This window comes from Sapajus apella, unplaced genomic scaffold (genome assembly GCF_009761245.1).
Source record: "Sapajus apella isolate SASKATOON/1434 unplaced genomic scaffold, GSC_monkey_1.0 scaffold29, whole genome shotgun sequence".
Lineage (NCBI taxonomy): Eukaryota > Metazoa > Chordata > Mammalia > Primates > Cebidae > Sapajus > Sapajus apella.
The window spans coordinates 797,465-821,643 of NW_022436969.1; the positions used below are offsets into that span (position 1 = coordinate 797,465).

The following is a 24,179-nucleotide window of genomic DNA, read 5'->3' on the forward strand; positions in this document are numbered from 1 at the left end:
TGAAACTTGCCTGAATCAAGGGAGAGATGTTGCAAATAAGAATAATGGAGTACAGATAACAACAGCCCAGGCAATACAAGGGGTAGAAATACAGTACGTTTGTCATGCCCGCTATGAAAGGACCTCATGAAATATGCAAAAGTAGATCTATGCCTTTCTTGTTACACAGATTAGACAGATTACATGTTACAAAAAAAGGTTAAGAAATGGTGAATGGAGATGTTACTTCTATATTGAAAGAAAACATTTTTTTTAGAAGGGTTATTTAAGAACCTCCTTCTTGCAAAAACCCAGAGACCTGAATTTTTCCAAAATAGGTTTTATCATTTCATTGGTTTTATGTCTCTGTCATATTTCAGAGGAGAAAAGAACCTTCAAGTTTCCAGTGGAGCACATGCTAATGGTTATGGAAACACATTTTTAGAATCATTTATCTAGAGTAAGAATTGCCTCCCTGACCTGCGTATTAGAGTATCCAGGGAAGCTTTTAAATAACGTAAAACATACAATATAGAACTCCCATCCCTGAATATTCTGACGTAATTGGTTTGTGGTGGATTCTGAGATGGGGCCTGGTGGCTGGCGTTTATTAAAACCTCCCCCAAGAGACACCAACACGCCGCCAGAGTTCAAAACTATTCCTCTTGATGATAATGCTCTGAAATGTGTAGCTTCATTTGTGAAGGTAACAGACATTATTCATTTCTGGCCGAGGTGCAGCTGAAACTTCCCATACCTTTGAGTCATTTGCAGAGCTGGCCCTTTGTCTTTTATGACAATAAATTTTACCTTGGCATCCACAACAAAACTTTAAAGGGTCCTTTGGTTTAAAAGTTTAGATATTAATGCTCTAGAGAAGATAATTTTACCACCTTCTTTTTACCTATAAATTCAGCTGTGAAACAAAGACTTTCACAGCTCTTTTGAAAAGAAAGAATAGAATGAAGAATTCAAGTTACATTTTTAACAAATAAAAGACAATTCCATTCAAAATGCACAAAATTTAAATTTCTTTATTATATTTTATTTGATTGTATTTTATTTTATTTTTTGTTGAGACAGAGTTTTGCTCTTGTTGCCCAGGCTGGGGTGCAGTGGGCTCCCTGTAACTTCCACTGCCTGCCCCCACAATGTGTTCAAGGGATTCCCTGCCTTAGCCTTCCAAGTAGCCAGGATTATAGGCACCCACCACCACGCCCTGCTAAGTTTTTGTATTTTTAGTATAGATGGGGTTTCACCATGTTGGCCAGACTGAAATTTCTTTTAATGAACATTTAAATAATGTGTATATTATGCATAATAAATAAATTTTCATTAACATTTAACAAATATTATTGTTACAAAACAATAAAGAAAAAGCAAACAACCCAATTGTACTTACAAATGGCAAATAAGCATAGAAAAAATTACTCAACATCAAGAGCCAGCAGAGAAAATTCAAAACACAATGAAAGATAACATCATCATGGAAATGCAAATTTAAACCACAATGAGATACCCACAATGGCTAAAACTATGAGACTGACAAAAATGCGTTGGCAAGTATGTAGAACAACTGAAATTCACATATATTACTAAGGAAGAAGTAAGCAATTGGTCTGGTAGTTTCTAATAAAGTTGAGTATATATCTACCCTATGACCAGGTAACTTTACAAGTAGATATAAATACAAAATAAATGAAAACTGATATCTTACCGATATATTCAAACATATAGTATGAATTTAAAATATGTTGAATGAAAGAAACCAGTCACAAAAGCATCGATCCTGTGGCAGTCAGCCTTGAAGATTATGTCCAATGATCTCTGCCTCCTGGTCGTCACACCCTGCGTAATGCCCTTTCCTTGACTATGGGCTGTTCCCGATGACTTACTTCTACCAATAGAATTCAGCAAGGTGATAGGGTGTCACTTCTGATTCTCAGTTATAAAAAGACTGTGACTTCCATTTTCGGAACTCTATTTTTCTCACATGTTCTGAGGGAAGCCAGGTATCCATGTTGTTTGATCCCCTCGAGAGACCCTTGTGACAAGCTGATGTCTCTGGTCAATGATCATCAAGAATTGGAGGCCTTCCAACTGCCACAATAGTGAGCTTAGAAACAGACCCAGCCTTGAGTTGAGTGCAGCCCCAGCTAGCCACATTAATTGCAGCCTGTATGACAGACTTTGAGCCAGATATGGTTAGCTAAGCCACGCCTGGATTCCACAGAAACTATGAGATAAGTTGTTTCCCTAAGCCACTAAATTTTGGAGTAATGCACAAGTGTTGTCTAGCAGATTAAAATGGAAACAGCAATAGATAACTAATGCAACGTGTGATTCCATTTATGTGAAATTCTAGAGAAACCAAAACTATCCTTTAGTGATAGGAAGCAGAACACCGGTTGCCCAAAGGTGGGGGTGAGTATGAACTGAGGTGAAAGAAATGTACTATATTTTAATTTGAATGATGGTAACATAGGAATATATGTTTGTCAAAACTCATTGAACTGTACATTTATGGCCTATGGATTTTACTGTATATAAATTATAACTCAAGAAAGGAAGAAAGATCAGGAATACTGTTCGTTGGCCAACTGGCTGAGAATAGGTGTATGGGTCAACATAATTGGATCAAATGGAGAAGGAAAAATAATTTTCAAAATTACCCAGTTTTACAAGATTAAGAGGCCAGAGATTTGAAAAATACATGGACCTACCCCAAGGCAACTACATCAAACATGTCAACAAACAATCCAAAACTTTGGTTAGTCTCTAAGCAGGAGGGGTTAGAGTTCCTAGATTTGGCCAACTTGGGTCCTTGTGATTTTTGGAACAAATCTCACCATTTTAATAGTATTATGTAGCTGCTGAAATAATTTCATTTTTTTGACTTGATCATAGCCAATACAAATATTTATTGTGAATTAAAGATCATTATCTTCATTTGTTCAAAATTTAAACAAGGAGTCCAAGGGAGGAGTAGGCTAGAGGCCCTTAGACAATCTTGGGGGAAAAATATGGCCTATTTCGGGCCAGTGGCCATAATAACAGTGCTCACTTCTGTGAATTGATGAGTCTGGAAAACTGTCACTGGGAGATCCTGGCGGAGCAAGGCTCAGACCACCTTATTGTAAGAATAATTTATATGTTGTAATAAGCAATGTGGTAGAAAATAAGATATACTTTATTTTATGTCTTGAGAACATGTGAGTGCTAATCACTTTCCAATCTCACTCTCTAAAGAGTAAAAGCCCAACTCTCAGTGTAGAGAAAGAAGGCGTTAAGACTGGCCAATATTGGTGTCAATCATCTTGGGAATATTACAGGAAGGCAGTTCTTCATAACAAGGAAAAAATGTCATGATCATATTCACAGTGCCTGTCTGTTTGTAACTTCTTTTCTTCCACACATCCTAGGATATGAGGAGTGGGGGGAGACGAAGGTCTCTAATTTCTGCTTAGATCTTTGGGACAGTACATCAATTGAACAGCCAAATCATTATTAGAGGGTCTAGATAGCAATCTGATCACTACTTAATATTGTCTTCAACAGGAAATAAAGAAGTTCTTCTGGCAGATGTCTTTTCTCCAATATATGTATTCTGAGACTTACAAAAAATTATTATTCAGGGACCTTGCAGGACAATTTTGTCAGAGAGCCTCATTTGAAAAGTGAAGGATTATAGTAAGTTCAGGGCTTTCCTTGGCCATTGTCTAAACAGAACTTGGAAGCCGGGAGAAATAACCAATTTTACGAACTTGTCAAGAGCACTGCAATCTTACTAGGAGGGGGTACAAAATAGTCTTTTCGATACATGCCTATTCCCCTACTAGGAATATTACTAGTTCCTCACTTTTTAAATGTTCAGGCAGGACCTCTGTATTTGAGTTATTTAGAAAAACAGAGATCTTGTATAACCCGTCATAGATGTGCGCAAGTCAAGACTAGTGCTTATCAGTTAGGGAGGGGTGCAGCTTAAACACTGAAGGGCAGATGCAGGTATGAACCTTGAAAGCAATGCAAGAAAAGAACTGGTTATTGTTGTGGGACTGAGCCTGCTCAGTGAACACTAAATAGCTAATTGGTAGAAAGCTATCCCTCATCTAATGGCAAAAAGACTTGGGAAGCTGGGCAGGCTGAAAAGACTAATCAAGATGAAAAAATCTGGAGGTAAATAGCATTAATTCATATGTAATTATGAACTATTAAAATAATAAATAACTGTTGAATTAAATAACTTGCTAGCCTATGGGGAGCTGGTGGCAAAAGCTGCCTCTCTGCTCCTGAGCTGATTAATAGACATCTAAGCTGGGGAATACACCATTTTTCCAGGCTGATGTTGAGGCATGGTCATCCTGAACTTCTGGGAAATAGGAAGACTGATGGGGCAGTGAATCAGGGAGTGACGCTGGGATCATTGACACATGAAGCCTGAAAGTCAGCCCACTCACACCTGTAATATTCACTCTTGAGCAATGCCCTTTGAACAGACAGATGCATACAATGAGCTCCTGGAGACATGTGAACAGGCAGGAGAAACTGCAGTCTCTCCCTATTGGGAGATTTTTCCCTCTAGAGGAAATCAAAATGAAGAATTATGTGATGATTCTGAGATGAGGTGGACAAAAATTCAACCTGTATTAGGGTTTTATAACATGGCTTTAGTAGTTTAGTTGCTATAAGAAGTTATCACTCACACAATAGGGTTTTGTCTTTTGTGTGGAAACTACCATTCCTTCCAGCCAGTGAAAAGTTACTGGAAGATTGCTCCTCCCTCCTTAAAAGGACTGGTTGAAGAAGAGGATATTTGTAAAGGAGTCTGAAGATTTTAGTGGAGGAAGAGTAAGTCCATTGTAACAGATCTTGACTCACTAATTAACAAGGAGAGACTGGAAGGGAATCTTTCTGAGGTTGGCATGCCCTATCCAGATTGAACTGTTGTAATAGTGTTATTTAGACTGGATAATGCTGAATTTGAGAAACGTACAAATGTTCGACTTTTGAATGATACTTGCCAAGGTTATAGTGAAAGGTCACACTTCTGTGGATGGGAGTGAGCTTTCTCCTGAGAGAAAGGGATAGTCCTCCTGTCAATCATTCTGGGGAGATGTGAATTCTAGGATGAGAAGTGAGGACATGAGGATATCCACCGGATAATAGAGGGGAGGGCAAATGTCTCCTTCCTTGGAGGCCGAGGGTCATTTTGGTCTAGAGTGAAGGTTCTCATTGCTGTGTGGAGGAGCATTCCCATGGGAGTGAAATTAGTACTGAGTGCTAATTAGGTGCTTGCCATGGGTAGACAGGAGAGAAGGCAGCACATGGAGATTTGAGGATGGCTTTTGTAGTGGGCAGCAATGCAATATTTATAATTGACTCTTGACTTAAACTTTCTCTTATCCTTAAAGCCCCTGCAGTCTTTTGAAATGACCAACAAGTCATGATTTTCTCACAGAGAAAGAGCCTCTAGTCACACTGTGGCTATTTATCCTAAATAATATTTTAAACATGCTTCTGAGTTCATGTCTCATTGCAGAATTCATTTTTGTGCCACAAGGTCCATTTAAACAAATCTTTTACTTGTTTTTACTCCAAACTTTTTTTCATAAATTAACTCACTTTTTCTCATAAATTTGTCTCAAACATCATACAGTTGTCCTGGCCGTGTTTTATAGGAGTGTTTGAGGAAACCTACACTTGTCATGTCACTGTCCGGGTAAGGCACCGAGATGAGTAGGTTTGTTAGACTAACACCTGTTGGTGCTGCGTTGTGCAAGGCAGCCTGGCTTGTGAGCCAGAGGTCAGGTCCCACCTCCTAAGATTAGTTAGCTGTTCCAGGCCAGAGACTTCTCATAGGTATAGAATAAGAGTACTCTTCTTAATTATCTTGTTTGCTTTCTCCTGAAAATGTTGCAATTCACCTCAATTCTTAAAGTTTTATTCTTTAGTCTAAAATCACTTCCCATTTTTGATCCTTTGTTATCGCTGCTCTTACCCTTCAAACTAAGAATATAACAAGGGAAAATTCCATTTTGGGTCATTACCCTTTTAGCAGTGACTTCCAACTGACTTTGAAGTTTGAGGGATAGGGTATTAAGATAAAGACAGTTCAGAAAACTCTTCATGCTTTATGATATCTCATAATGATTTAAAATTAATTTTGCAATAGAAAAGTATCCACTTCTCACTGTATCTGAACTGAAGGTCATATTTTAAAAAGTCTCAACAAACTGTTTTATATCATAATTTATATGGGAAAAATATAAGCAATTTAATTTATCCTCAAGTCATGTTTATGTTGTGATCAGTAAAGGTTCTTCATTAAATTATAAAAATGCATTGGTTTTTATTAGGACTTAGATTAATATACTCATGATGGGCAAGTACCATTTATAACAAAGCAGGAAATTCCAAAATCATTACTAATCCTGCATTCAGTTATTAGTGTTCATATTGCATCTAGAATTTGCAATACAAGTTAAAAATATCCATAATATGTTTTCTTATAGTATTTCTAAAGTAGATTCTTACAACTTTTATTTTGTAGAAGCTAAAAATGGAAGCTCACAGCAATTGTCATATAGTCAGTAAGCTTAACAATATCCTCTATTACACAGCATAGTCAAAACAACCAGAGGATGGCAATTTTAGAGTTTTAGTCTTTCAGAGGACAGTCATAATTAGGCCAGACCCTCGTAAATCTGAAGGTAAAGTTGAAACCATAGAAAAACTAAGAATAGTTAGAATAAAGAAAAACGCTTGAAAGTCTTTTATTCCCTAGGTATTAAAGAAAGCCGTATCACAGCACAAACGGGCTCATATGAACTCAACAAAAGTGAGAATTCTGTAACAGTAGTTCACATATTGTTAACCCTTTTCACACATTGAAGGGCTGGTTCTCCATTTCTGTCAGGATGAAATTCAATTCCTCAGCATGGTTTGTCATGAGCCATCTTTCTAACCTAATTCCCAGCCAGGAGTTCTTCCATCCAACCATTCTGAACCACCCGCTATTGCTTTCTTAGCCTGAGACACTCTCACAAGTCTCCCCAGAGCTTCTCCTGTCCCAGAGCATTCTTTTACCCTTGCTTCTTCAAAGCTTCTTCGTCTGAGTTAGATCCTCTCCTTTAAAATGCCTTAACACCTCAACCCTTCACTCTAACAGTGAATGCAAAGTGGGGAGGGAGGGAGATTGGTGCTAGCATCTCCTTTACTCATGTAAGTTTCAAGACAGCCATTTTACTTGGGTTTCTGAAGGCTGGCTGGGGCTGGAAGAGACTTCGAGAAGCCTTCTCTGAGGTCATGGTGGAGACAATGGTTTGGAGGGTGGGAGGTGAAAACGCTGGAGTGAAGAAAAGTTTGGAGAACTTCCTCTGAGACTAGAAGGGCTCTTCCACACAGAGACCACCCCTGATGGGTGCCTGGGAGATTTACACCGGGAAGCTCAACTTAGAATGTCTGAGCCCTTGAAGCTGAGCCTCATGAATTTCAGGGAAGCCCCAGACTTCAGGGGACACATGGCTTAGATGACAAGGAGTTTATTAGACTTGAGCCAGAGTGAGACAAATGAAAGCCATAACATCCTTTCATGATTAATTGACTGCCCGAAAGTCCTGACCTTGGAACTTTTGAATGGACTTCAAGGAGTAGCAACACATGTCTGAGAGGAGTTTCCTCCTGAATCCAGTAGATGGGGACTTAGGGAACATAATATTCAGTTTCGAGAGAAATAAGAGAATGTGCCCCTGGTGTTACAAACTACATCTCTATTAAAAAGTTTAACCTAGTGGGCTAGAAATGATTGTCTTTCATCCCCTCCTGACTTTGAATTGTTTCTGAGAACAACTGGATTTTATGCATTTCCTTTCTTACATCCCCTCACATAAAGCTTGGTAGGCTTTGGGGCTTGATAAATAGTAGTTGCATAATTTAGAATCTGTAAGCCTCGTTTTAGAAGGTTTTGTGTGGTAGATATTCCTGTGATCAACTGAAAAAATTCATTTTGGTGCCAGTAAGGAGTAAACCAATAATTTACATCTAAGAACAAAATCGTTTTCAGGAGGCTCATATAAGTCCCTCAAACTGTCAATAAATAGAGCTTTGAGGCTGGGGGCGGTGACTCACGGCTGTAATGCCAGCACTTTGGGAGGCTGAGGCAGGTGAATCACCTGAGGTAGGGAATTCGAGGCCAACCTGACTAGCAGGGAGAAACCCCGTTTATACTAAGCACACAAAAAATTAGCCGAGCGGGATGGCGCATGCCTGTAATCCCAGCTACCTGGAAGGCTGAGGCAGGAGAATGGCTTGAACCTGGAAGGCGAAGGTTGCTGTGAGCCGTGATCGCGTCATTGCACTTCAGCCTGCGCTGCAGAGTGAGATTCCGCCTAAAAAAAAGACTAAAAAAAAAAAAAAAAAAAAAGTACAGCCGTGAGTGTAATCATTCGTATTTTGGGTGAGCAAAAATGGTCAAAACAGAATTTCTTATATTTAATTTTAATTTCTGACATGCCAGATACACATTTATTCATGCTATTTGGGATAAATTCCTTCTGTCGTGTGCTTTGTCATGTTAGTAAACTCCGGAGAGAATACAGTACATGTATTTTGTTTGAATCTGAAAACATTGGCAGAATTTGTTCAGACGTCGAAGTGCAGATCCGCTGATCCAATGACAAGAGTGTTCCTGGCATCCAGAAGGGCCCGTGTTGAGGCAGGGATCCCTGCGGGCGGCTTTGGGTTCTGCATTGAGATGCACCGCGCAGCACCGGCGTTGGGGCGGCCCTGGGACGTTCTGGGCTGCCAGGGCCTCTCTGCGGGCCGGGAGGGGCGGCAGCGCCCTGAGGCAGACGAGCGGCGTGGGAGAGCTGGCAAAGGGTGCGCCAGGGACCGCTTTCCTGAGCGCGAACTCCCCGGCGGCTGCTGGGGAGCAGAGGGGCAGGCTCAGGCAGCTCCTCCGCGGCGCCGGCAATGATAAAACTTGAGAAATAACAAGGAGTGGCCTCTCCGCGTCCTCTGGGTCCAATCCGGTTTCAGGAGTGAAGATGTTCCCCGGCAGGCAAGCCTGAGACAGGCAAGCCTGAGACAGGCCAACGGCACTTAAAGACAAGCAGCGGCGAGAAAAGCACCTCCCTCGCCCCGCAGGTCTGGCTCTCAGCACCCTCCCGGCCACCGCGTTCTCCTGGTCGTGCCCAGCGTCCCGATGGCCGCCGCTGGGCCCCGGCGCTCCCTACGAGGAGCGGTCTGCAGGCAGCTGCTGCTGACCCTCGTGGTGAGCTGGGCCCCACCGGATAGGGCCGGGATGGGAACGGGGGTGGATCCGTCCTGGACGCTGCGCGGGGCGGGGTACAAAGCAAGCCGAAATGTGATGACCGCGGCTCAGATCAATGAGCTAGGGGGGTACCAGCCCCAAGTTCGGGCCTGCAGGGATGAGGGAGAAAACGTGTGCTTGCGGGTCGACTCTGGACTCAGCTTTCTGTTTTGAGACACCGCGTTCGACCGCTGGAATTCTGAGTCGCGGTCAGGCTTCGCAGCGCTCTGGCGGGTCGGGTAGGGGGCTGGGATTCGCGCCGCTCCCCAAGTGGTAGAGCTGGTGGTGATGGTGGTTGGAGGGTGCCTTTGGGTGGAGAGGGAGGAAAAGTGTTTGTTGGTCAGTTTTTTAGGATCCCTGACAGCCCAAAGCACAAACTTGAAATGGGATTTAGGGGCTGCCCGCTCCCCCGTTCCTGGTCCCAGTTGATGTGGATGGGTTCGTTAGTGAGTGGAGCGGGGCCGTGTCCCTGGGTCCCTTGGTGGGGGCTGCCTCTGAGAAGCGGGTCTCTCGGTAGCTCCTCCAAGGGCTAGTCAGGAGCTCACCGAAGTGGTCCACCCCCGCCAGCCACCCAGCTGGGGGCGGGACGTGCCCGGGACGCGAAGGTGTGGGAAGGTCAGGCCAGAATGGTGGTTGGGGTCGTGGTGTGCTTGGGGGATGCGGCCAAGGTGGGGAGGCGGGTAGAGGGTGACAGTGGCGGGGCTGGGGAGTGGGGCGAGGATGAGGATGCAGTGGGGTTGGGTCCTACTTATTCTGGCTCCAGGGAGGACTGCGGGACCAAGACAGCCTGGGGTTTCGAGTCTCCGAAAACCTGCCACCCAGGACGAAATTCTCCTGGAGAGGAAGTTAGGGACAATGCTCTGAGAACACGGGAGACTTGAGGTTTTCGGAACTCTGGCGGCGCGGCTACGCGCGAAGCTTCAGGCTTCCAGCAGTTTCTTACCACACGCCCAGAAAGGAGCCGCGGACCCTAGACTTCTCAGCACCCGTGGATGCCCATGGGGTCCGATGGGAGCGAGGTCTATACCCGCGTGGGCAGTGAGTCGAACCTGGCCTCGCGGATTCTTACTGCTTCCTGGCCCTCCACCCCGGCGAGTGGGTCCAAGGGTGGTCCTCCCTTTAAATCAGAGAGATATGAATATGAGATTGCTAGTTATGATCTACGTTATGTTTACGGAGAAGGAATTGGGCAAATAAGCGCATTCATTTTCCCAGGAACTGTTCCAACAAAGTATCTGAGCTTATGAAATGACTACAAATGGGAAGTGCTTGCAAAATGTGTTCTTTTGTAATATATTTAAAAGCGTTTTCAGCTTTTGAGTTTACTAGTATGCATTTGGGGTTTTGCGTTTCCTTTAGGAAGGGATTGGGGATGGGGGAACGAAACTGCGGGTGCTGCCCTGAGAATTTCTCGAATTCCCTGGAGGCTCCTGGAGGACATGGAGACCAGGGGTTGTCCCGGGGTGGCCTGGGTTGGGTGTCGGGTTGTGGCAAGGAAGAAAGTTTAGAGCGCAAATTTAAATGGAGGAAGCTTCAGCTCTGATCTAGGACACACTTGTTTAAGATTATTTTTAAAAATGATTCCATTGAGTTCAGATTAAATGCCCTATCTGGAGACTTAAATAACAAGAAATTGTACATCGAAAGATAATTTCTTTCATCTCGAGTTGTCAGTTTACAAACACTTGCTATTTCGGACCACATGGGTAAATTAACATTCTCTTGACCATCTCATGCCTGTATTTCTTTCCTTTTGACTCATACCACTCTCAACTTTTCAGTATAATATTAACAACATAGCAGTTTAGAAACACTTTTCATTTTATAGAGAGTTTAGTGAATATCTTTAAAACATTACTTGTTCTAAGGAGAGAGATTTTCAAAGCAAGTCTTTAACAAGAATCTGAGACTTGTTAAATTTTAGTCTTCCCAGTAAACAGCCCAACAGGTTGAGGGATCTTCCCATTCTGCACTTTTGCTGTATCTCCTTCCCACCCTGTGCCCCACCACACTCTGAAGTGTAAATAAGCTTCTAATAGTCACACGTGCAAAGAAAAAAATAAGAGAGGGATACTAAAAAACAAGTATATTAGGGAATCTCACTATCGTAAGTTTTTGAATGCCTCAGAAAGTGTTTTTTCCTCTTAATGTAACCAGAATTGTTAGGGATGGTGAGCACTAATTTACGTGAGAACAGTTGTGTTCTGCCTATTACGAATAATAAGATTCTTTTTAAAATACATGTTAATACTGTTCTTTTTATCAAATCCACTTTAAGAATTATGTTACCTACTATACATTATAAATGGCACGTACTTGGACACAGCTAATCCATCATTTTGTTAAAAGGGCTCCTCTTCTAAAGGAACTAAAATAGTTGAAACATTTGAAATGACTCTAATCTGTACTTTCCTCCTTGGAGTATATGAAATCTGCCTGCAACCTATGTTGATAAATAGGCATCCTATATTTTCATATTTTATAGGGGTAATATGAATGATGTGAGTCCTTACCAGAAAGAGCTGTGTGGGGTTTTTTTTGCTCTTGATAATATTTAATATATTCATCATTTTAAAATAAAAGGGAGTATAGTAATTTCTAAAGACTTTTACATTCTTGAAAAGAAGCTTAAAGCAAATAAAGGAAGTAGATAAAAATTAGTTTATTTTAAGACTGCAAGCTTAAAGAAGTCGAAGTTTTATTATACATATATTTAGGTTTATGCATTATCAGCCACCTTATTAAAAGGAGATTATTGATGTTCCTGTTAAGATACAGCTAGTTACTGAAGCATGTACTGAATAAATAAATGTAAGCTCATATACATTTTTTGGTCCTGTTGTAATTCCCATGGCAGTCCGGTTCCATATATGGTATCTGTGGTGACCTGTAGTTAATCATACTTTCTACTGAAAGTATGAGAGCTAGAATTTCCATCTTACGATGAGTTTGGGTAGAAACAAATTTATTAGACTCATTTACATCTAAGTACTGAGAACACAGAGCACTAAATCTTGCAATTTACCTTTGAAGTGGTGAGAATTTGAAAGATAATGTTTCCATTTTGCAGAAGACTTATGGCTACAAGAGAGATGAAGAGTTTAAAAATCTGTAATTACTGTGCTCAATCTAGAAGATCCCCTTCACATTTAAGACATTCCATAAATTTTCATCCTTTTTCTTCTTTCTGTATTGAAGTAGGGTGCCATTTTAGAAAGCTTTCTTTGTGTGTGCACTATAAAATTAAACAATAGCATAAAAGTGAAATAACTGCAGATAAAACCTTTAATCTTAGCTCTCTCTTTGGCATTAGATTTTTCAATCAGGATTGAATCATTTGTCTAATAAGCTTTCTATCATGCAATTAATACAAGTTGCTTAGTACCATAAAATGCCATGAAGTAATTTATTTTACTTAGGCTGCAGTAGGTAATACTTTATATCATCATTTTAAAATTTAACTATATTTTAATTTAAAATATGGGCAGTCTTGTATACAGAAGTTATTTTCATTACAAAATATCTTTAAATGTCATTATTTCTTCATCATAATTAATACACTAGTGTTTTTACATTTTTTTACTCTTTTATTTTTAATACTGCATCCAAACCTCACAAAAATATAGTATCAAATGATTTCATAGTTTCGAGACATAACTGAAATCTATATTGAATATTATCCCTTTCAAAAATTGTATTAATGAATTAACTGTTCATTCTTTCTAATAATATCCTATGCAGCAATGAAAATGAATGAACTGTAGTTAGGAACATTGAAAATATTAGTAATGCTTCATTTCTTAACCTTGAATGTGAGTACCCTAGTGTTTATTTTATTATTTATTAAAACATATACATATACTATATGTAATCTTTGGTATTTATAATATATCTTATGAAGAACATTTTTTTAAAAAGGAAAGAAATAAAGAATAGATGGTATCAACTAAACCAAATATCTTGAGTATGGACAAACCCTGCTGTAATTGAGCAAGTACAAAATAGAAAAGGCATAGATAAAACAATAGTAGGGATGAAAAGGAAGTACAGTTTTGGAGAGAACAGATGTTAAAAAGTAAGATAATAATATTAATAGATAATTCCAATTAATTTGAAAATACAATCAAAACAGACAACTTCTTACAAAATACACAAAACCGACATTGACTTGAGGAGGTATACAAAATCTAAATAGACCTCTAACCATTAAAGAAATTGAATTAGAAACCAGATACCTCCACACATACTTCTTTAGATCCACCAGACCCAGGTTTATGGTAAGTTAATTCTTTCAAAATTATGTGGAACAAATAGTCTCTGCTTTATATAAATTGTTTCTTACAACAGAAAAATATAGAACTCTTCTTAACTCATTTTATGAGGATCGTATGAAGTTGAAAAATAGTAGCCTGATCTCACTTACAGACATGTATGTGAAATATTGAGATAAATTGAAAATAAAGCAATGTATTTCTAAGACATAAATATAAGATATAAATATATTATGTTCATGTAAGGGTTATCTCAGGAAAGGAAACATAGTTTCACATTAGAACATCTATTATTGTATTTTAACATAGTAATGTATTAACAAAGAAAAACTAATCATTTCAAAATAAGTGGAAAATTTTTGTTTTAAAAGAATTCATAGCACACTAAGAATATAGAATATAGAGAATTAACTTTATTAATGTAATGAAACATATCTAACAAAAATGAATGAATGAAGAATGAATGTTACAAGGAAAAAAGAAAAAGACTCATAATTAATGGCAAAATGGTAAGAACATTCCCTTTAAGTTAGAAACAAATCCACAATGGTCAATATTGCTGTTTCTATTCAGCATTTCACAAGAGGTCTTAACAGGCACATTAGATAAAAATTAGCAATAATGAAAGATTGCTAGGGTTAAAAGATTGTAGGATTAAAAGAAAAGAAACCTAATTGTCATTTTGCCAGCTACAGGATTTGCTACATAGAAAATCCAACACTATGTATTGACAGATATTAGAACTAATAAAAGTAAGCAAGTTTCATGGGTATAAGCTTAATATTTTAAAATGATTTTTATATGTTATCAAGAGACAACTCAAAAATATGTTAAGAAGAATCCCATTCATGACAGCAACAAATCAATGCATCTAAGATAAATGTAACAAAAAATGTGAAAGACTTTTCTAGCAAAAATTACAAAGCTGTATTGAAAACAAACATAATTCATAAGTAATTGAGAATGAATCATGTTCATGGATGGACTCAAGAGCCCTAAATGCCAAACTCTCTTTAATATTTAAAAGAAATGGAATTTCATCAACATCCAAAAATAAATTTTTACAGAAATTGGTCACCTGATCATACAATTGTTTGAGAGTCAAAGTCTAAAAAGAGCAAAGATATACTACTTAAAAAAAAGATGATAGGGATTGGAGTCACTCTAATAAATACCAATATTTATCTTAAAGCTGTATTAACTGAAAGTATGTAGTATTCATGTAGAGATACACTCATATACTGATGAAATAGTGCAGGGAGCTCAGAAACAGATTCCGTATTTGTGGCACCATGTGTATTCTGGGGCGTGACATTGTCAGTTAAGAAAGAAAGAGCTAAAGAAGGTGTCAGTTAAGAAAGAAAGGAAGAGCTAAGAAAGGAAGAGCTAAGAGTTAAGAAAGGTGGCTCTGGGCAGGGTGTGGTGGCTCACGCCTGTAATCTCAGCACTTTGGGAGGCGGAGGTGAGCAGATCACCTGAAGTCAGGAGTTTTAGACCAGCCTGGCCAACATGGTGAAACTTTGGCTCTACTGAAAATACAAAAATTAGCTGGGTGTGGTGGCACATGCCTGTAATCCCAGCTACTCAGGAGGCTGAGGCAGAATTGCTTGAACCCAGGAGGCAGAGGTTGCAATGAGCCGAGATTGTGCCATTACACTCCAGCCTGGGTGACAGAGCAAGACTCTGTCTCGAAAAAAAAAAAAAAAAAAAAAAGTTGATTCTGGGTCAATTGGCTGTTCATATGGCAAAAGATAAGATTATATGACTAATGTGAATCATGTACAAATACATTCCAGATGGGTAAACGATTGAAAAGTTAGAGGTAACTTTACAGTTTTTAGCAGACAATATCAGATGTTTAAGATAGGATAGGGTAGGAGTTCTTAAATAATACACAGAAGCACAGCCAGCAGAAATGATTAATAAAACTGACTCAGAAGCCAAATAGAATTATTAATAAATGTGACTACTTTAAAAGAACAAAAGCAATTTGAAGTTTTTGAGTATCTGGTATATATTAAATTTGTAATAAAAATGTGTCAAATGAAAAAAATCAAATTGAAGCACTCTGTTTATCAAAAGGTTTCATAATAAAAGTTAAAAAGCAAACTACATAAACCTACAAGAAAAGAAAATTTAAAAGTACAACCTTAATAGATTAGTGATTAAAGAAGAATAGACAACTTACAGAAGATAAATGGCAAATAGACACAAGAAAATTTGGTCAATCACACTAAAAATTAATAAAATGCAAATTAAAACAGCCATTAGGTTAGCAAAATGGAAAAAGTCATAAAATTATTTGTAAGGGAGGATATGGGAAATAGAGAGATTTAATATTTTGGGGGCATTAATAAAAATTGATATTAGTACTTTGGAAAGCAACTTGGCAATAGCTAATGAAATTGAAGTGTTCATATATGGTGCAGTAATTTATATTCCAGGCAGAGCTATTCACATAGTATCATTTGTAATAGAAGAAACGAAAAACAATATAAATAACCATCAATAGGAGAATGACTAAAAATAAACTGTGGCTTATTTCTGGAAAAATCTCAAACATACTGTTGGGTGAAAAAAGCAAATTGCAAAAGGTCACATATAAACACATACTACCCAATACCAGCTTATATTTTATAAGCACAAGCATATACTATATAATAAAAGTGTAAAATCCTACTGAGGAAGTATAAATTCTAACTTCAGAAGAAACTGTTCCCTAGAGAAGAGTTGGAAATATAATAGAGCATAAGACTTTAGTCACATCTGTAAATTTTAATTAAAAAATGGAGCAAAAATAGCAAAATGTTCTTTTTTAAAAGATCTAGATGGACACTGAGCATTTATTATGTTTGAATTAATTTAAATATTTCACAGTTAACTTAAATATTTTGAAAAGAGATGTGACTAAATATAAGGGCATGGCTTTTATTTGGGATTTAAAATACTGACCACAGAGTTACAATACATTTAGACCAATGAGCGCTTTGTTGAAGGAAACAATTTTTCATCCCAAGGTTACAACTATACGTTTAAGGAAAATATTAACTTGGGCATATGTATGATATGGTTTTTTAAAAGGGCAGATGACTTATTACTTCATTGTCCCTGTTTGCAATCTGGTTATGATTTTCTGAAAATGACTTCTTGGCTTACTGTATCTAAATTAAATAGTACTGTTACATGTTAGCTCTATTTGTCCATATTTTTGAGACATTTTCATTTATTCTAACTAACAAGTGAGGGTAAGGTGAAACTTTGAGAAGTACAATAATTTTAGATCACAAATTAGAAGAATTTTGATAATGTATATATTTGTATATACACATATTTATATTTATGTTACCATAAGTGAAAATCTTTTAACTTTGTGCAGAAATCTGTTTTATATTTGATTATATCAGAAATGAAATACTTCTTTGTGGTTATTATGTGATTTTATTGTGCTGAAATTACTTCTGTAAATGTATAAATTTGACAAGGCCTTTCACTGCCAATTTATAGAAGTAACTATGGAATCATTTTACTATCAATGACAGTGTATCCTTTTTGTTTTTAAACTGCATTATTGAGAAATAACTTACATTTCATAAAATTCACTCTTGTTAAGTGTACAATTCCGTGAATTTTAGTAAATTTGAAGAATGTGCAATCATTACTATAATCTAATTTTAGAATTTTTTCATCACCTTAAAAATAAGCCTCATGCCCATTTACAACCACTTCCCATGGAAATTTACTTTGTTCCTATATATTTACTTATTTTGGACATTTTATGTAAATGAAATAATATAGTATGTGTTGTTTTGTATCTAGTTCTTTCACTGAGTATGCTTTGTAGGTTTATCACGTTGTAGCATGCATATTACTTAACAAAGTACGTTTTAGAGCTGAATAACATTTCATTGTATGGATATACAACATTTTGTTGATCTAGTCACTAGTTGATGGACATGTTGTTTTCATTTTTTGCCTATTGAGTTTCAGAAATTCTGTATTTATTTTTTGTACAAGTCTTTTATTAGTTTGAAACTATTTTCTTCTATTTTATGAGTTGTATTTTCACTTTCATAAATTAAGTGGTATTTTCTGGAAAGCAGAAGTTTTTATTTTGATTAAAACTTATTTAACAATTTTTCTTTATCACTGTGTTTTTGGTGTTATGTATAAGAAATCATTGCGTAATCCAATGTCATAGAGATTTGTTCTCAATTTTTCCTCTAAATAATTTAGTTAAAACATTTGTGTCTGTGGTTCATTTTGAGTTAATTTTTGTGTATGGTGTGAAGTAGGGGTTCAAATTTACTTTTTTTCATGAAGATATCAAATCATCCCAACACCATTTGTTGAGATGACTATTTATTTCTCTTGAATTTTTGGAAAGGTAACCATAAATGTAAGGCCTGATTTCTGGGATTTAAGTTATATTCCATTCATCTAATATTTATCCTATTGCCACTACCACCTGTTTTGATTACTGTAGCTTTGTAGTAAGTTTTGAAATTGGTAAATATGTCTTCCAATTTATTTCCTTTTTCAATTTTATTTGGGCATCTTGTATTTCTAGAAATATTAATTTTCAATTTCTTCAAAAAAGTTATCCGAGATTTTTTTATAGAGATTGTATTAAATCTGTAGATGAATTTTGGGAATATGTACCCTGATCCATGAAGATGGGTCATCACTCCATTTATCTATGTCTTCAAAAATTTCCTTCAGCAATGTTTTATGGTTTTCAGTGATTACTATTATACTTCTTTGATAACATTTATTCCTAAGTATTTTCTTCTCGATATTCTACAAATAATTTTTTTTGCTTAGTTTTCAGATTTTTCATTGCTAATGTATAGGAATGCAGTCACGTGTTCATCTTGTATCTGGTAGCCTTGCTGAACTCATTTATTCATTTTGGCAGTTTTTTAGTGGATTCCTGGAATTTTCTGTCTACAAATTTATGTCATCTGTGAATAGAAAAAAATTTACCTTTTTTTTTTTTTTTCCAATTTGGATGCCTTTGATTTCATTATCTTGTGTAATTTTTCTGGCTAGAAGTTCCAGTATAATGTTAAATAGAAGCATGGTAAAACCCCGTCTCTACTAAAAATAGAAAAATTAGCTGAGCATGGTGGTGGGCACCTGTAATCCCAGCTACTTGGGCGGATGAGACTCCAGAATTGCTTGAAGCTGGGCTGTGGATGGTGTAGTGAGTCCAGATCACAGCATTGCACTCCAACTTGGGCAATATAGCAAGACTCAGCCTCAAAAAAAAGAAGAAGCAGTTAGAGCAGACATCATTGTCTTATTCCTGATGTTAGATGATATAATTGTCTTTCTCCTTTAAATATGAAGTTAGTTGTTGTTTTTCATAAATGAGCTTTATCATTGAGCAAGCTTCTTTGTATTCCTAGTTTTCTGAGGGTTTATTATAAATGGGTGTTGGATTTGGTCAGTTGCTTGTTCTACATCTATGGAGATGATTATGGTTTTTTAAAATCTTTGTTTTGTACTATATTAATGTGATCTTTTAAATTCCAGATCTTCAGTCTTGCTGCTGAAACCTGTAAAGAGGTGATACTTAATGTACCTTCTAAACTAGAGGCAGACAAAATAATTGGCAGAGGTGAGAAATTTTAAAAGTCTTTTAAAGCAGAAATTTAGTTTACATAGGCTGGAAAGATAATTATATAATATCTTTGCCTTTTGGAGTTAGCCCAAATCTACTAATAAGGGATGTTCCTCCAGGGAGCAGGCCAGAAGTTATCATTCTGATAAAAACTTGAAGATGAGATAAATATGTCATCAGACCTAAAGATGTTGATTTTTATTTTTGCTAAATATTTCCACCTGTGACAAATTTAAATTAAAGTGAAAACACAACACATGGACAACACATGAATCCTTTGAGAAGTTGTTACTTAATTGAGTAGTAATTTATCAGTTTGCTTTCTGTTAAGACAAATAGTTGAAGAATGGGATGGATGACAGGAACATTTTGATATTTATATGTATTTTATTACCTGTTACTGGAGGCCAGAAATCCCAGGGAAGAAAGACTCCATGTAGAGTTTCAGTGTGGGGCCCTGGAAAGCTTGGAACACACAGAGTATTGTGGGCCTGCAGGGAAAATGTGTACAGAAGAGTGCCAGTGAGAAGAACAATTCGAAGATTGGAGTTTTCTTATGTGACTCTTTTCCAAACTCATACACCCCATCGCTCTTGGGCTCATGACTTCTCACTGAACATAGGTGTATCTTAAACACTCAGACTGTATTGTTAAGGAAATTCTTCTATATGTTTATTCAGGTGTGTTGGGGGCCTAGGCTTGTAGCTCAGTTTTGTCATGATTATAACATCCCACACCTTTAACTGGAAGGTCATTTTCATAAGTCTATCAGAAACATAAAAAGGTTTAAAACACCTTATTCAATAGAAATATACACTCAATAATTATTTTTTAACGGAAAGAAAATGATCTTTCTTTAAGTAATGTAAAAAAACAGGTCGAGATATCTGTTAAATGCAAAGTGATTAGCTTATTTCATTCCACTTCATGGTTTGTAAGAAGATTATATAAATTGTTTTAACGTATTTTTCCTTCTCATGTGTTTCTACCTTACAACTTGGAAATTTTTACTTGCAGTTAATTTGGAAGAGTGCTTCAGCTCTGCAGACCTTATCCAGTCAAGTGATCCTGATTTCAGGGTTCTAAATGATGGGTCAGTGTACACAGCCAGGGATGTTGTGCTGTCTGATGAGAAAAGATCATTCACCATACGGCTTTCCGACAAAAGGAAACAGACACAAAAAGAGGTTGCTGTGCTGCTAGAACATCAGAAGAAGGTATTTAAAGTACAGTAAATATTTTCAGGCATTTTTTTCATTAAAGTACTCTCATTAAAAATTGCAAAGAGAGACAAAGTATAAACAGGACATTTTCCCCTTTTCTTTTCATTTTGTTTCCTTTCCTTTCACTTTGCTTCTATTTTCTTACCCTTTTCCTTCCCTTCCATTTTCTTACCTTTCCCCTTCCATTTTCTTACTGGAGTCTCGCTGTGTCGCTCTGTCCTCCAGGCTGGAGAGCAGTGGCATGATCTCATCTCACTGCAACCTCTGCCTACCGGGTTCAAACGATTCTCCTGCCTCAGTCTCCTGAGTAGCTGGGATTACAGGCACGCGCTGCCACGCCCGGCTAATTTTTGTATTTTTAGTAAAGACGGGGTTTCACCATGTGGGTCAGGCTGGTCTCAAACTCCTGACTTCGTGATCCACCCGCCTCAGTCTCCCAAAGTGCTGGGATTACAGGTATGAGCCACCGCGCCCAGCCTACCATCCTTTGTATTCCTTCCCTTTTCTTTCTCCTTTCCTTCTCCTTCTTCCCCTTCTCTTTTTTCCCTCTGTTACTTTCCCTCTCTCCCTTTCTTCTATCCTCCACTCTTACTCTTGCTCTTTTTGTCTCTCCCTCTCTTTCTTAAGGCTTAATTATTTCTCCTCTGTGAGAGGAGAAATAGTTTCTAATCATGTCTTCTGTGCACTGATGTCAGTTTGGTTATCCCTCTATTATAGTATTCAGAATTTTTTTTAATGCAAAGCCTTCACAGTAAGGAATGCTGCTATGAAAGTAGTCACAAAATGATGAAAGAGTGAGACTGGATTAGAGTTAATCTGTGTTAACCATATTAATAATAAAGCTAATTTAAGTTACAGCTTAGCACTTTGGTAAATGTTTAAGGCAATTATTTATTAATTCTCATGAAATAAAACATCTCCCTGGCTGCATCATGAAATGAGATGGACATCACTAAAAAGTCCAATACAACTTTCTCCCCTGACAGAGACGTGCACTATCTGCACTGTCTGATATCGTAGCTCGATATTAATGGCTGCTCTGCACTTGGCATGTGGCTAGTGCAACCGAAGGAGAGAGCTTCTTGTGTTATTAAATTCCAGTTAATTTAAATTTAAATACATGACTTACAGTGGCCAGGGGCTGCCGTACTGGACAGTGCAGATAGAACAGTGTGGCAGTGAAGGACATCCATTATTTTTCCTCTGATTGATCCGAGGGCATGAGCTTTTAACTAAAAGAACAGGTAAGTGCCATCTGGAGATGGTTGTAGAGAGAATGTGTTCTCTGTCTCTATGTGGGACAAAGCAAGAAGAACTAAGAATTTAGCGATGATTTCCCTGATATGAAAGTATAGTCATTGTTAGAATGGTATACAAAAAGAAATTCTCTGTTTTCTGAAACCTTTAAAATCTGGATATATTCTTTCTTACCCTTCTAATGTGGAAAGACTTAATTAACTGGTTTAGCTTCAGCATGGGAATGTCTGACACTGAACCTCCAAAGAAACCTTAGGTTTATGGGCTGTCCACTGTTTTACACGAAGTAGACTGTGATGCTTTTGTTTATTTATGTATTTGTTTTTATCTAAATTCAGGTATTGAAGAAAAGACACACTAGAGAAACTGTTCTCAGGCGTGCCAAGAGGAGATGGGCACCCATCCCCTGCTCTATGCAGGAGAATTCCTTGGGTCCTTTCCCTTTGTTTCTTCAACAAGTAGGTTTACGTCTTTTCTGGTGGGGATTGCTTCAGTTCTCAGAGTCTGTTTCATTCAGATTTAATACCTCTTTAAACATAAAATTAGACAGATCTGATTAAAGATGTTCATGAGGTGTATGTAACAAAAGGAAAACGAAAAAGAAAATCACTAAAAACCTAATAGTATGAGAAAGGCTCTAAAGCTGTTCAATGATCTTTGTTTATTCATTCATTTATCAGGGAGTTACTGAGCACTTACTATATCTTGTGGGAGGTACCACTCTAGGTCCTAAAGATAGAAATAAATTTAGTTATGGCCCTTGTTTTCTTGTGGTTTATTGGCCTCATGAAGGAGACAGAAGTTGGATAATAATTATAATTCTTAGTGATGAGTGCTGCGATTCTAGTATAGAGATGTTGTTGGGTGATTTGTTAACACATGAGATGAACATTAAACCCTGAGATAAGGTGGTGAAAAACAAGAGAAGGCTTAGAGAAGGAGACAAGTGAGTTGAGTCCCGAAAAACAGAAAATTTTCCTGCAGGTGAATTACTGTGGAAGAAGAGGGAAGTGCAGAAGTGAGAGCTCCTTAGAGGAGCTTTGGGTGGCTTAGTCTTTCAAGGTGTGATGGAATGGAGCAGGGAGATGAGGCTGAAGACGGAGGTAGGGGTCAAACCACTATGAGCTATGTGCATTCTGCTAGTAAGTGTAAATTTATCTTAATAACAAGGAGAAATTCTTAAGCAGATTACTGACATAATCAGGTTTACTTTTCTCATTAAGATCTAAATGGAACATGCACAACTGAAACCATTACTGAAGTAGGGCTATGGCCTTTTGCTTGCCTTTTTCCCTTAAATTTCTAAAATAGTGTGCTTGCTACTTAATACTAATGGTGTAACCTGTGTGCTAGTTGTTCTGGTTTCTAACTATCCTTCCACAGTCTTTCACACTTATTTTTTATTCTACCCTAGTGCTAGACATTTGTTTGTTCTTCATGAATATTGGAATTTGAACACTGATGAGGCTTATTAAGAAATGATTTCTAATTGACAAAGTTGTACCAATTATAGCTAGTTTTAGCCTTTGGGTTGCAAAACCAGTCACCATCTTAGTACTCATTTCCTTGACATGTTTACATTTCACATAGATGACCTTCCCCTACTTTTTAAAATATTTCTTCATTTGGCTCCTGGGACACCATTCATCTAGTTTTCCACTTACTGACTGATCACTCCTTAGTATGTTTGGCTGGATCTTCCTCATCCACCCCCCTAGCCTGCAGTCCCGGTCTCTAAACTTTGGAGAGCTCCAGGGCTCAGTCAATTAATCTTGTCTCTTGTTTCTTGATATTTACTCTCTCAGTGATCTCATCAGATCTCACAACTCTAAGTATTATTTATACATAGAATACTTAAAACTTTGTATTTCCAGCCCAAACTATCTAACTGATATTAAACTTGAAGTTTAATAGAGTTTCAAACTAAACTTAGAAATAAAATGCTTGTTATTTCTCCTGAAATCAACCTCCCATCTCAGTTAGCAAAGTTCAATCCTTCTAACTCTCTGGGCATTGGAGTCTGTTTCATAAGGTTTAAGCTGAAAAAAACATAGTTTTCTCTAAGTATTCAACAGATAAGGATTTATTACCATTTATTAAAGAGTTTGCAGAATTGCCTGGAGGGCTGAAGAAACAAACTTTAGGTTACACTTTAAGAAACAAATCCCCAAGCTAGCGACACCACACAATCTACAACCAGGGGATGTATTGCTTTCTCCATGATGAAGAAGACATTATTTCTAGAACCAAAGTGCCACTGACACAGTCAGGAAAACACGAGAGCCATGTTTCTCCTCATGCAACTTCAAAACAGTCTCTGAACTGTGCCAGCCAGCGTCAGCATAAAGATTGATCTGTATCTTATTTTGTAATACTCACAAAATTGTCAAATATGTAGTAGTACATATGCTGTTTCAGCAAAGGAAGGAAGGAAAGAAGGAAGGAAAAAAGGAAGGAAGGAAGGAAGGAAAGAAGGAAGGAAGGAAGGAAGGAAGGAAGGAAGGAAGGGAGGGAGG

General features: G+C 37.6%; 1 protein-coding gene across 4 annotated transcripts in view; it reads left to right on the forward strand.

The window, feature by feature from the left end:
• Positions 1-8,869: 8,869 nt before the first annotated feature.
• The window catches only part of DSC3 (desmocollin 3), a 47,403-nt gene continuing 32,093 nt past the window's right edge, over positions 8,870-24,179 (forward strand). For 2 of the 4 annotated variants that reach the window (XM_032293128.1, XM_032293126.1), the window contains exons 1-4: positions 8,870-9,250; positions 19,096-19,180; positions 20,201-20,400; positions 22,002-22,121. In XM_032293128.1, the coding sequence (XP_032149019.1) occupies positions 9,182-9,250; positions 19,096-19,180; positions 20,201-20,400; positions 22,002-22,121 (474 nt within the window). In that variant the 5' untranslated portion in view covers positions 8,870-9,181. Of the gene's footprint in view, positions 9,251-19,095; positions 19,181-20,200; positions 20,410-22,001; positions 22,122-24,179 lie in introns of all 4 variants that reach the window. The other 2 variants (XM_032293127.1, XM_032293125.1) reach the window with 2 other exon arrangements.